This window comes from Drosophila suzukii, chromosome 3 (assembly GCF_043229965.1).
Source record: "Drosophila suzukii chromosome 3, CBGP_Dsuzu_IsoJpt1.0, whole genome shotgun sequence".
NCBI classification, from domain to species: Eukaryota; Metazoa; Arthropoda; class Insecta; order Diptera; family Drosophilidae; genus Drosophila; species Drosophila suzukii.
In genome coordinates this window covers 75,633,563-75,646,093 of record NC_092082.1, presented here as the reverse complement: position 1 = coordinate 75,646,093, position 12,531 = coordinate 75,633,563, and the positions used below count along the sequence as shown (strand labels likewise).

General features: G+C 42.6%; 4 protein-coding genes across 7 annotated transcripts; 2 read left to right on the top strand and 2 right to left on the bottom strand.

Annotated features, from left to right (window-relative positions):
* Positions 1–51: 51 nt before the first annotated feature.
* lili (LMBR1-like protein) lies at positions 52–9,404 on the bottom strand. Of its 4 annotated transcripts, none has more exons than XM_065865712.2 (9): positions 8,968–9,404; positions 4,234–4,358; positions 3,986–4,125; positions 3,549–3,779; positions 3,332–3,400; positions 1,629–2,131; positions 1,333–1,564; positions 1,109–1,265; positions 52–229 (listed from the first exon to the last, which is right to left on the bottom strand). In XM_065865712.2, exons 1-9 carry the CDS (start codon positions 9,040–9,042, stop codon positions 172–174), a joined length of 1,590 nt encoding a protein of 529 aa, XP_065721784.2. In that variant the 5' UTR covers positions 9,043–9,404; the 3' UTR covers positions 52–171. The 4 variants fall into 4 exon arrangements, with proteins under 4 accessions (XP_065721784.2, XP_036673969.2, XP_070851407.1 ...); XM_036818074.3 differs by having other exon boundaries at positions 52–199; XM_070995306.1 differs by lacking the exon at positions 8,968–9,404 and adding an exon at positions 4,451–4,471.
* On the top strand, positions 2,217–3,407 carry LOC108011535 (tetratricopeptide repeat protein 12). Its single transcript, XM_017076701.4, has 3 exons — positions 2,217–2,814; positions 2,866–2,988; positions 3,081–3,407. Exons 1-3 carry the CDS (start codon positions 2,411–2,413, stop codon positions 3,295–3,297), a joined length of 744 nt encoding a protein of 247 aa, XP_016932190.4. The 5' UTR covers positions 2,217–2,410; the 3' UTR covers positions 3,298–3,407.
* Positions 9,405–9,651: 247 nt separating the features above from the next.
* Positions 9,652–10,432, top strand: LOC108011490 (complex III assembly factor LYRM7). Its single transcript, XM_017076639.4, has 4 exons — positions 9,652–9,797; positions 9,850–9,993; positions 10,049–10,130; positions 10,199–10,432. Exons 1-4 carry the CDS (start codon positions 9,777–9,779, stop codon positions 10,363–10,365), a joined length of 414 nt encoding a protein of 137 aa, XP_016932128.3. The 5' UTR covers positions 9,652–9,776; the 3' UTR covers positions 10,366–10,432.
* On the bottom strand, positions 10,377–12,513 carry LOC108011489 (peptidyl-prolyl cis-trans isomerase sig-7). Its single transcript, XM_017076638.4, has 2 exons — positions 10,789–12,513; positions 10,377–10,724 (listed from the first exon to the last, which is right to left on the bottom strand). Exons 1-2 carry the CDS (start codon positions 12,411–12,413, stop codon positions 10,430–10,432), a joined length of 1,920 nt encoding a protein of 639 aa, XP_016932127.4. The 5' UTR covers positions 12,414–12,513; the 3' UTR covers positions 10,377–10,429.
* Between the last annotated feature and the right edge of the window lie 18 nt (positions 12,514–12,531).

Here is a 12,531-nt window from a genome sequence, read left to right as displayed (position 1 = left end):
CTTTTCCACAACCTTTCTTATGATTATTATTGTTAACCCGCAACAAATACCTCTAAATTCTTTATTTATCCCTATAGCATCATTATTCTTTTAAATAAAGTCATTAAATCACAGCATTATCATAGGTAGTTGCGCTTTAAACCGCAGCACATCCTAAGAGCAAAATGGCCATCAAGCCAACAGAAATAGCGAAGTCAGGCTGAAATAAAAGAGAAACGGAAAGGGAAACCTTGAATAAAAGAGTAGATAAGCTTTAGCGCGTAATTAAAAAGCCATGACATGTCGGTTAATTTAGTAAAATGCTTTGTTTATTATATTTTATCACATAAGTTTTAGACGCTTGTAAGTGTGTATTGTGTGAATATTGGGTTACAGATTTGAGTATGCATTAAAATGAAATGATAGGCGCCTCAGTCGATGCGCTACTTAAGGAACATTGTTAAAATCTTATATAAATAACTCAAAAATACATTTATAAATAGCGAAAAACATGGATGAAATGGAATTCAACACTTGACTGTGAACGACAAGAAGTTGAGTAAAATACACGAAACTCTAGCCTACGACTATTGCAAACGGTTGACTGTGGCTCATGTTGCACTATAACATTCTCTATTTACACGTTAAATATGGGCGAGAATTCTGCAAATACATATAGCTTGGTACGCGAGTGCCGAAGACCTCTATAAACTGGCGAAAGGTGATATGCGGGTCCCCTTCGAGGCGAGGACTCTGTGTAAAGTACAACAATTAAGCACAACAGTTAACAGCGCAACATTTAAATATTAGTATCAGTTCTGCACAACTATACGTGATCATATAACATATGTAAAGGTATATTATATAGGTTCAGCTGCCCATCTCCCATGTTTTGCTTATTCCTCAACAGTTCATTTCGTTTGCCTTGCGACTAGCGGTGGTATTGCGAATGCGCTTACGACTAAGATTACGATACTTGGTATAGAAACTAGTTAGGCTCTTCAGCGGCGACTCGACAAGGCGTTGCACCATGTGGCGGTGTGCGCAGAACGCATTGTCGTGTCGCTTGCGCCAATATCAGTTGATGAAGCTCATGTAGTTAGTAAAGAGCACATAGTTCTCCACTAACCGGGCTCTCAGCTCCCGTCGCACCGTGGCCGTGAACTTGTTGGCCAGACAGAGGGCCGTGGTGGTTCCAAAGACCAAATTGTAGAACAGCACAATCTGGAAGTTTCCCAGCCACTCGATGGCCCCAAAGTCGCCCAGCAGGTCAAAGTTTGTTATGCCTGAAAAGGGAAGGACAATGTGGGATTTAAAATATATGAAACTCATTAGTAGCATGCTGCCGCCTACCTATGATTCTGCTGAGAAGCGGCAGCGCCGAGGACAAAACCAGCATGAAGCCACAGTTTAGCATCAGCTGTGGCAGCGAGGTCTGGCGTCGCTTGGGACAGACGTTCCGCATGAAGGGCATGCTGTAGAAGCCCACCACCGAGGTGGCGCCCAAGTAAAAGATTAGACACACTTCCAGGCCGGCGCCAAAGGGTCCCAGCTTCGAGAGCGATGAGATGCCCAGGGTAAATTGCTAAATAAATATAAGAACTTGATTAATTATTCATTACAATCGCTCTAAGTTCAATCAAACATACCCTGGTGCTTAGTGGGAGCGCCTTGATGCCTATTAGCAGCTCCAGAGTGTTCTGCACCACCAGTAAGATGGTGACTCCTGTGCAAAACAGCAGCAGCAGCATGGCCAGCGGATAGACGAAAGTGCGTTGGAAAGTGCTCGATTTGCGCATCTTGTCAAGTTCCTTGCGCTCGGAGTCCAGTTCTCTCAGTCTATCGTTGAGCTCACCCACGTCGCTGGCCATCGCCTTGCGCTGGTAGAGATGGGCCTGCGACTGCTGCAGGAGCGGCTGGGGGTAGAAGGTGCGTCCACGTCCGTTTCCAATGCCATTGCCCAGGCGACCACCGTTGGCGGCATCCGAGATGCTCACGTTGTGCAGCTCGATGTGGGCCAGTTTTCGCTTCACACTCGCCTCCTCCATGTAGAAGGCGCTGAACTCCTCGTTGACGTCGCGCAGCAGCATGGGTCGAACCAGAACCTGGTTAACAACGCCAAACAGACGCACAAAGCCGTAGGGGGTGCAAACTGCAAAGCAAACAAGAGGGTTGTCCTGGTTACTAAGCTGACGATATAGGTGGAACTTATTTCTTACATTACAATTTGTTTACATTAAGAACTAACAACTGTATGAGAGCTTAGCATTATCGTTTTTTAATTTAATAAGTGTTTCTCATTGTGTAGTAAACATAAACTCGGTTTCTATGACATCCCAGAAACCCTAGAACTTTCCTTCTGATCTGAGCAGTCAAAACACAGTTCGTCAAGTCAGTACTGAACTATATTTGCTCCTTTCAAAACCCTAAAATGGCTAGTGAGGAAGGTAAAGACGTAGCCGAGCTTAAGGCGACTCTAAAGAGCTGCAATTTGAACGGCAATGACGCGGATGACTTTGCCGACTTCGAGGCTACTCTTGCGAAGATCGATAGCATATTGAATAACGAATCACCTACCGACGATTCAGAGGCGGCCAAACGAGCAGATGGCAAGCCCAAAGAAAAGGTCAACTTTGACAACTTGGATGTCGATAAGGTGCGTCTTAAAGTTCGCGAAAATCGCACTGTGATTAATAGGAAATCTATGGAGGAGGACAATGAGAAGCAGGCCAAGGCCATGAACCAGCAGACCTTCATGGAGCAGGTGGAGAAAGATGCAAATGATCGAGCAGAGGCTCGTGCCAAGGCCGAATACGAGGCAGAGGTCCAGAGAACGTAAGGAAAATGGCCTCCTTCAAATTACCATTTAGTAAACCCTTTTTTCAGCCAGGGAAACGAAGCGTTTCGTAACCAAAAGTACGAGAAGGCAGTTCTACACTATGGCAAGGCGATAATAAAGATCAAAGATAGCGCTATTACATATAACAATCGCGCCTTGTGCTATATCAAGTAAGTTGGGATGGAATTAATTAATTCTACATAGGAAATATCGTTCCCTAACTATTATAAATTGCTATCACTACACTACTTCAATCTTTTAGGCTCCGAAACTACAAACGCGCCCTTCAGGACTGCCAGTACGTGCTGGAGAAGCTGCAGAAGACAAATCTACGTGCCTGGCTATACCAGGCCAATGCCTACAAGTGCCTAAAACAAGACGACAAGTTCGAAGAGATGGTGGCCAAGGCACGTGAGCATAATCCCAACCAGCTGGCCTACATTGACAAGTACATCAAGCAGTTGGAAGCCGAAGTTTAGTTGTAATTAGTTTATTTAATCATATTATACTCACTCAGCATAAGCATCACGCCCAGAAAAGAGACACACGAATAAAGGAATGGCAGGTGAACACTGCCTAAATCTGTGAAGCGTGAAGAACGGAAATTATAAATGCATTGTTCGGTAGAACCAATCCCAAGTGAGGGATGGGCTTGTCACGGGCGCGGAATCGCAATTGACATTGATATTGACCTCTTCCGCACCCGTGGAATATGATAATATACACTCACTTAGAAACCAAAAGAATTGAAACTTTTCAATGCCAAAGACTGCACTTAAGACAGCGGTTAGTACCAGGACAATAACGGCCATCAGCATGAATACTGTAAAGGTTTCATAGACGCGCGGCAGAATGCCCTTTTTGTGACCCACGAACCCCGTGGATTCCGAGAACAAGTAGACGAATGGCAGAAAGATGAACAGTGACAGATTGGAGAAGAGAAATACATGATTCCAGAGGCCTGTAAAAGCGAAAAAATATATATATTAGTAGGGTTTCATTGGTAGGTAGAGTTAAAGGGGAAAATAGTCATAGTTATTATCAAGAATATTTATGATGTTCAATTGTAAAACGTATGATTTATGGCTGCAATCAGACTGCAGGAAACATAGACATAAACAATGTTCTTGATATTATGGATTGACCTTCCCTTTCCTTAACACTCACCCTGTATAAGCGAACTGTTGAGCCACTTCACATAGTAGCTGTTGGGATACAAGAGCAGCACCTCGTTGCTGGCGATGGAAACGGGCAGCAGCATGGCAGCCCCTTCGGCAACGGCCAGTGTGAATGTGCAAAGCCAAAAGCTGTGGGGTTGGGTAGAAATAATGCAAAAAGAAACATTTATTACTGGGAATGCAACTCGAGTGACTCGGCAATTAGCGGCACAGGTTGTTGACCACTGAATGCCTTACCTTATCCGATAGACCAGCACCTCGTCCTCGTCATTCGAATAGAGATCGTCACGGTCGCGCCGCCGAAAACGTGATACAACCACATAAGAGCTGAAGTACAGCAAGATGATCAGTAGCAGAAAAATCTGAAAAGAACCATAAAACAATTCAAGTTAGTAACGAACAAGCTTCTCGTTTTAATTTATCTGAGATGCAATCTTTATGTTGAAGAGCACACCTGCATATTTCTCGGGGATTACCCATTTAGTTGCTTAACTACATTTATTTATTTCTTTTCCTACAACTTTTTAGTATTGTTTTACTTAGCTTCCTCTTGGGAAACTAGACGCATATAATTTTAGTCAACTGATGCATTGTTTTATTTTATTGTGGGTTTCATAACACATTTCCCTACGTTCACTTGTGCTTGAACAAATGTCAAAAAGTAAACATAGACGCCCACGCATTTCTTTTGTTTTGTTTTATAAATATTTCAGAATCGGGTTGCCGCCAACTGTGTGCACAGTAGCCAAAAACATTTTCAGAGGTGTTAATTTAGGAAAAATCTTTATTAATCTAGCTAAGTATATAGATTAATTATTGACACTGATATACATACATGATTCAGTCAAGTTTCAAAGTCTGGGATTTCAAGGGTTTCAGGGTCTTATCTTCAACAATATTGGCACCATGATTTGAAACTATTCTCTGTAGACGGCAAGGGTACATATGTTTTCAATTTCCGGTTGAATGTATTTTTAAAATAGGTTCTAACAAGTTCTTATCCAATTAAGATCATGCCTGTTCAAGTAGGAGGCCAAATAGGTACTCATGTTTTTCCAGCGTTACAACCCTATATCACCATAAACAAAGGGTAATCGATGATTAATTATGACCGCCAATTAAGACCGAATAGCTTTTTCGTCTGCGTTCAAAGGTCAGAAAAGAAAGCTTATCAGTAACTGACGACAAAACCCGAAACATTTGATAAGAAATCGACCGATAGCGGTCATTTAAAGCCCAATGAAAGTCAGCACTTCGAGCACTATGTGATTATCCGTAAGCTTGATTGTTGAATGAAATCTGAATCTGGATCGGCGATTTTCCAAACATTGGACCCACCAAACTTTTGGTCATCTATATTTATGACAACGAAATAGATGTCAATCATATGGCACACGTCATATTTGCGCTATTGTGGGGTATACGAAAATCGAAAACAAAACAAAGCCTAAATAGATACGAGTCTAGGCACACAAATAAATCATTAGCGAAAGATACTTTTCATGTTCTAGCTGGCGAAAAACGTAAAAATTTCGCTGAGAGCAAAAAACAATTAATTTATACTCACGTCCCTGCATTGTTTAGTTATTCTTTGTTTGTTATTCGAGATATTTTCACTTGTATCTGTGAGATACTCTTTAGCGTTATACAACGCGAATTTCAATTAACTTCTTTCTGCCTGCGTTTGATCAGATAAATTAAATCGAATTATATTTAATTACTCGCGGCATTCGCATTTTAGGACTCCAATCTTTCATCTTGCCATTTTAAGTGGCCTTCTTAAAGCTCTACATATTTTACAGTTAATATTTGAACAGTTTTCTTTGCCAGCCGACAAAAAATATGGTCAAATATTAAAAATTAAATAGAGAGACGTAGATCGCTTGCTATCAACAGAGTGCGTTGTTTATTTATAGAAATCGAGTGTAGATCATGGAAAAATTTAGATACACTTGAAGGCAAAACTATAAGGTCATAGGGAAACTAACTGCAAAGACGGTTTAAAAGGTTTCAACGTGTCATAAAGTTGTTGAAGTGGTTAAAAAACCTTAAAATGTTTTGAACAGCAGTAGTTTCTGAACTCAGGTTTTTGTAAGATAGTATAAAAATAATCTTGACTTCACATTACTCATATACTAAACTGTATGGTTATGAAACGCACTGTACTTCGTAGACTGTGACGTGTTAAACTTGGAACACGTAGGCGACGAATACCAAGTGATATGAGCATATTTCCCGCAGTACACTTATACTATGTACGAACATCAGGCATTCCCCTGAATGAATACAGATTGAACCAGCGATCTTCAAGCTTGGTTTAGTGCTTGTCAGCCGGGTAAACGTGCAAGTGCACTCTGCAACAAGACGCATTTGTCACGCTCCAAACGATTGCGTTTGGGATTTGGGTTGGGCCAAACTAAACGATCTCTTGGCTCGGAATTAGCTGCAATGCGATCGTAGGCGAGCAGCCAGAGTCAATGACTTGACATGAACTCGAGGGGGAACCAGCACGCCCATTGAATGTCGACGACGAATTGGCTAAAAATAGCAGCAACGCCCAAAATGCAGCCAGAAGCAGGCGAAAACGGCGACATCGTGGTCAAAAGGGGGAGGGAGGATGGCCAGTCGGACGGGTTTTGGCTTGTTTTGTAGACAACTTTGCCGGTGAATGGGCTACGAAGTATTTATACTTTTTCTATACCCAATAGTTGTATCGATAAGGGGTATACATGGTATTCTGCAGGTGGCTTATAACATATTTTGCATTCCAACTTTATTAAATTAATCATATTTAACCTAAAATTACTACATTACTCACACATTTGGTATGTCGTAATCTTATGCACATGAAAACACTGAATGTTATCCCTTCTCGAAAGCTAAAACTCCGAGTTCGAAGAAAAAACACTTCAGACGCCAGTTATGTATGAGTTGTCCCAATTGTTTTAATTACCTCAAGTGAACTGTTTTTCTGTAATGGGAGCGTTGGAAAATGTGGGTACTGCATCTACAGAGGTATCAACATGGCTTCGGTTACTTAAGTCTGTTTCTGAAACAGAATGTCTCCTTACCATTAGTTTCAAAATATCTAATAGTCTAGTGTTACACAACCAGTTCTAATTTTTAGGTGGTATTTTCTAATCTCCCTTGCCTGCATTTAGTGGTTTCAATTCGGTTTTGGCCTTTGATTCCTGAATTATTTATGAGAGCTTTGGCTAGTTTGTATTTATATATTATTTGGATTCGCATTGGGCGGGTCCCAAACGTCACGTACTCGGGAGTTTGACCCACATTCGGCGACGAATTATTCAATTTTCGGCAGCGCGATGCAACAAGAACCACTGACAAAAACCGGTTTCCACTTCCTGGACCAGGTAGAACCTGAACTACAGACCCATCCACAATGTTTCTTCATACAAGAAATGTGTATTTATAGAGGTAAAAGTCATCAGAAGCATAAAAAACAACCTGCATGGGTATTGTATCTATGCAAGTTTATTTCAACCATTTCAAATGTATTTAACGCCTCGTCTGCTATTGTTTAAACAAAATCCAACAGCTGGTCACGACAGCAGACACTTTCAAAGTCCCAGACGGAACAAAGTCGTGACCACTAGCCGTGCACTTGAAATCTAGTCTGCAAATGTGGGCTATTTACCGAAATTTTCACAAAAGGAAATTAAAGCTTTGCGCAATACAATAAACATGTGTATTTATGTGGTTCGGTCTGTTGTTGTATACATAAATCTCTGGTTTCTGTTATTACACGCCCCAAAATTTCTATAAATAGGGGCTCGAGTGAAACACTTTCACTTGTTGCTTTTGCTGTTGTTGCCTTTCTTGATTCAAGCGTTTAATTTTGATTTGCGCTCTAAGTTCTGGCATCTGAACTTTTCTGACTGTAGTGTAACTAATGGGAATTGGTATTAATTAAATGGAGTTTATTGGTTATCTTATCGATTCTTTTGTCTTTTGGGAACCTTTCATTTTCGTAATAGCAAATCAATACATTTACTTTACCAAGAATCGAAAAGGGTAATTGAGACCCTTAAAATAAATAAAGTTAAGTGTTGTACCTTGCAGAATAGTATATATTTACATATGGAAATAGGAAGTTTAAGGAAAGTGAAGTTTAATATTGAATTTCTACAAATCTTTATATACATCATTCCTGATTATAAATACACTTTATTTGCCAAGATTTGATAAAAACGAATAGAAGATTTCATTGGTAGATTTAAAATATGCCGAATGAGTGCCCATTAGATCGTTGAAACGTTATACACCACATCTAAACGATTAATGAAGTTAAAATACAATTTAATAAGAATATTATTAATAATAAAAGTATTATATCCCTTAAGAATTTAGATCAATCAAACTAATTAAACGAATTTCTCAACCGGATACTGTAAATTGCAATAATCAATCTTTCTCCCTCAACATTTATTATCCATTATTACCGATTTTACCAAGTATCGAACCGTCGAATCTTCGATTTTGTTTAAACTTTCTGATTAACAACAGGTGTCCGTGTGGCTATCTTTTCGTGTGTCTGCGTGATAATTTTCGCAGCCCGAATAGAAAGTGCAAGAAAAGAAGAGAGTGGTCGCTACCGCCGCCACTTCCTCCCCCAATAAATATACCTATATGCATTACATACCTATATACAAAACCCAAACGCAGGCGCCGAAAATGCTGACTAGTGTAAACCGAAACCGATAAGAGAGACCATAAACAAATAAATTTCCTTGGACGTGCTTATGATTTGTGTTTATCAGAAGGCAGTGTGTGTAATTTCAGAAGTCGCACGCATTTTACCCCGCAGCCACATGTACAGTTAGAACCATAACAATAGGAACAACAAAAGGCAGCTGCGCCCTGATTTGTTGTTGTTTTCGGTTCGGCCAGTGGGGTGGGAAGTTGGGTGGAAAGGGGATGAAGGCATCAGAAATTAGGGAATACACTTACAATGTGCTCGCGTACTGTATTGTGGAACAACTGCAGCTTCAGATCCGTGACCTCCTCCTCCTCCTCCTCGTCCATGCCCACATAAAAAGTGGACAGTTTGTCGCTGGCAGCCAGTTTTCCTCGTTTCTTTCTAAATCACGCTTCACTTAAAAATTTAACACATATATTTTTTGACAGTCGCCAGGCCTGGGGAATTCCTATGGGCAGCCCTCAAGTTCCTCTAAATAAAACGCTCCAGGGGGCTTGTATCCTGAATTAAGAGCTTCGTGGCGCCCACACTACTTGATTTCGCACGGTAATTGTGATCAATTTAGTTAACTATTTGCTGCCGCATTTCGTTCCGTCCCGTTTTGCACTTGCCACTAGTTTAGTTAGTTTTCTATAGTTTCTCCGCGCCGATTTGCGACCGAAGCGTTAAAAAATATTGAGTGTAGAGATGTGAAAAATGTATCAAGGTGTCAATACATCGATATTTTTAAATAAAAATAAATATCGAATATTTTTTTACCCGATATATCGCAGGTATCGCTACTCTATGAAAATACTTTTGAATCCAACCCCTATGGAACACTAGACGTAGTGCCAGAAAACGTAAGTGTGAGCAAACGTAGAGCCACGTAAGTTTGTAATAGGATTATTATTTTATTTATTTAGTTTTCCGCCTAAATTTTATATTTATTTATATTTAAATAATAATCCTATTACTAACTAAGTTTTAGTTTGTACTTCATAAATATTGCCAATAAGTTGCAGCAATAAAACATTCTCAGTCTGGCAACCTCGTCCTTATCAGCTGTTACTATACAAAAATGTCCAACTTGCGGCGCCAGGTAAAATAAAACAAAAAAAAGTAAATAAATAGGTAATACCTTTCGCTTGCAGGTGCTAACTGCTTTCAAGAAGCTTCATCGCACACGGCAATACGTGTTCCAAGGAGATGCCAATGCTCTGGCGGCAGGACGACTCAAAATCAACGAATCTTTCCTCCAGAATCGCAGCGAAACCAACGAGGATGAGATTCAGAAGGTTTGTTAATACTTATGGGTTTCTACTATGTTTTTTATAAAAATGAAACTTGCAGATGATCAAACTGGCGCAGGATGTGGACTTGGAGCTGCGCACAAATGTGATCCAGGCCGAGAAGAAGGAGGAGGGTGTTTACGGTCAGTGGGAGCATGAGCATTACATAAACACGCGCTCCAAACTTAAATTTGGAATATACTACTTACAGAACTAAGAATAACGCCGGAGACGACGCGGCTGGACAATGTGGTCTTCAATCCCGATGCAGTCATCGAGAAGCCACGCAGGCGACGCGGCGAAAAGAACACTGAAGGCTGCTGCGGTGGAGCTGCGATGGCGGCACTAGAATCCGAGGTCCAGGCCCGAAACAAATAGAACTATATAAATTCTTTAGCTTTAGTCAAGATCGTTTTGTTCTGATCAAGAATGTCGTTTATCTTTATTTCCTATGTTTCTTTTTGGACTTGTGACTACTTTTCGACTTGGACTTCTGCTTGGATTTCTTGCTTTTCTTGCGCTTGCTGCGCTCGTCCGATGATGAGCTGTCCTCGGAACTTTCTGAGGATGTGGAGTCCGAATCGCTCTCGGATTCCGAGGAACTTTCGCTGGTGTCTGAACTAGTGCTAGGTGCACGTTTAGATTTCTTTTTATCTTGTTTTTTGCTCTTTTCCACTGAATTTTTTCGCTTCCGTTCGGGACTTTTCTTCTTTTCATCCCGATCCCTCGATTGCCGTCTGTAAACAGATTAATGTGTGAGCTTTGGGACTGGCAAACATTTAAGTCTTTTAGGACACTTACCTTCGTTCCGGGGATCTCTTATTGTTCTTGACTGTTTCTTTATAAGGAGCACCTCCATTTTCGTGGCGCTTTCTGTCTTGCGGCGAGTTGACCCGCCTGCTATCATAGCGATCTCTGGACCTAGAGCGCTTTCTTTCGACTTGATCTCTTGGCCTAGAACGCCTCCTTTCGTTTGGCTCCCTTGACCTAGATCGTCTCCTATCTGTTTGATCTCTAGATCTAGAACGCCTTCTTTCTGCTCGGTCCCTTGACCTAGAACGAATTCTTTGCGGCAGATCCCTGGACCTTGAAGGTCTTCTCTCGTTGCGATTCCTCTCTCTGTCATTAAAACGATTTCGATCAAAGTTCTCCCTGGCTTTGCCATTGTCGGAATGTCTAGACCTAGAGCGTCGTCGATCTTTTTGCTCCCTCGATCGTGAGCGTCTTCGCACATTCTTGCGATCATCTCGGTTGCTCTGCTCCTGGTGACGCTGCTCCCTTGCCTTTCTTCGTTCTGCAGAGCCCAACCGGCTTCTAGCATCCTCCGTCCTCTTGGGATCTCTATCCTCTTTTCTGCCCCGGCCGTTGTTGGGTTTTCTGCGGTCGTTGTTGTCCCGCAAATTGTCAAAGTCCAGCTTGTCTTCGTCACCCACTATGCCTCGTCCTTTGCCCCGCCAGGTGACCTTCGAAACGGACTGAGAGAAGTCCACATGGATGCGTCGATCGTCGATTAAAACATTGTCCATTTTAAAATAAGCAGCCTCGCAAGATTTCTGATCCTCGAATTCCACAAAGGCATACTGCAGGGAGTCGCCTGTCTTGCGGTCGCGAATCACTTCGCATCCTTTGACCACGCCGAAGCGGCTGAAGATGATCTCCAGATCATCGTCGGTGGTAACCGGATTGAGCTTGCACACGAACAGAACGTTTTCTGGCGGGGCCATGTCCGCATCCGGCAGATCGCCGACAATCTCAAGGATTGTGGCTCGCGCCTTGGCCTCCCGTTCGGCCATCATTTCCTGCAGCTCCTCCATGGTCATGCCATCCGTGTCGTCGATGTCCTCGTCGGCAGCTATGCGTCCGTTCTTCAGACGCTCCGCACTGGGTGACGGCGAACGACTGGGAGCCTGAAGGCCGCGGGGATTGGGAAAGGGATCCTCGAGCACCACTGTGTGCGTGATGCGAATGTCCTGGTACGGGCGGAAGTTCTCGTCCACAATGGCATCGTTCAGCTTGCGCAGCACCTCGTGACCCTCCACCACCTCACCGATTACGCAGTGGCTCCCATCCAGCGAGGAAAGGTTCTCGCCCAGCGTGAAGAAGAACTGCGAGCCCACCAGATTCTTTCCGGCACTGACCAGCGATAGCATTCCGGCGCTGGAGTGGTGAATCCTCGGCAGGTACTCGGCTTCGAAAAAGCGCTTGTGCATGCCTTCCACCACTCCCCAAATGGAGGAGCCGCCGTCTCCGGCGCCACTGGGATCGCCGGTTTGGGCGATGAAGCCCTGCTGCACCGTGTGAAAGAGATTGAAGTTGTAGTACTTCAGCCGGCACAGCTTCAGGAAGTTCAGGCAGGCGATGGGTCGCTCGCTGGTGAATAGGTCGACGGTCAGGTCGCCCAGTGTGGTTTCTATCACCACCGACATGGCGAGAATTCACAAATACCGGCAGAAATCAAGAATAAACAATCAATTTCCAGTACAAACACGAAATCCAACGAAGGCCTTTAGGGATGTCACTAAATCAGTTTCTAGAGGTGGGGAA

Coding starts and splice junctions, on each gene's coding strand:
- LOC108011489 (XM_017076638.4), bottom strand. CDS start 12,413: ATGTCGGTGGTGATAGAAACCACACTGGGCGACCTGACCGTCGACCTA. Junction 10,725..10,788: donor AAGAGATCCCCGGAACGAAG/GTAAGTGTCCTA, acceptor ATCTGTTTACAG/ACGGCAATCGAGGGATCGGG.
- LOC108011490 (XM_017076639.4), top strand. CDS start 9,777: ATGTCCAACTTGCGGCGCCAG. Junction 9,798..9,849: donor TGTCCAACTTGCGGCGCCAG/GTAAAATAAAAC, acceptor TTTCGCTTGCAG/GTGCTAACTGCTTTCAAGAA. Junction 9,994..10,048: donor ACGAGGATGAGATTCAGAAG/GTTTGTTAATAC, acceptor TGAAACTTGCAG/ATGATCAAACTGGCGCAGGA.
- LOC108011535 (XM_017076701.4), top strand. CDS start 2,411: ATGGCTAGTGAGGAAGGTAAAGACGTAGCCGAGCTTAAGGCGACTCTA. Junction 2,815..2,865: donor GAGGCAGAGGTCCAGAGAAC/GTAAGGAAAATG, acceptor CCCTTTTTTCAG/CCAGGGAAACGAAGCGTTTC. Junction 2,989..3,080: donor CGCGCCTTGTGCTATATCAA/GTAAGTTGGGAT, acceptor TCAATCTTTTAG/GCTCCGAAACTACAAACGCG.
- lili (XM_065865712.2), bottom strand. CDS start 9,042: ATGGACGAGGAGGAGGAGGAGGAGGTCACGGATCTGAAGCTGCAGTTG. Junction 2,132..3,331: donor GGGCGTGATGCTTATGCTGA/GTGAGTATAATA, acceptor TTTGCTTTGCAG/TTTGCACCCCCTACGGCTTT. Junction 1,565..1,628: donor CGCTCCCACTAAGCACCAGG/GTATGTTTGATT, acceptor ATATTTATTTAG/CAATTTACCCTGGGCATCTC.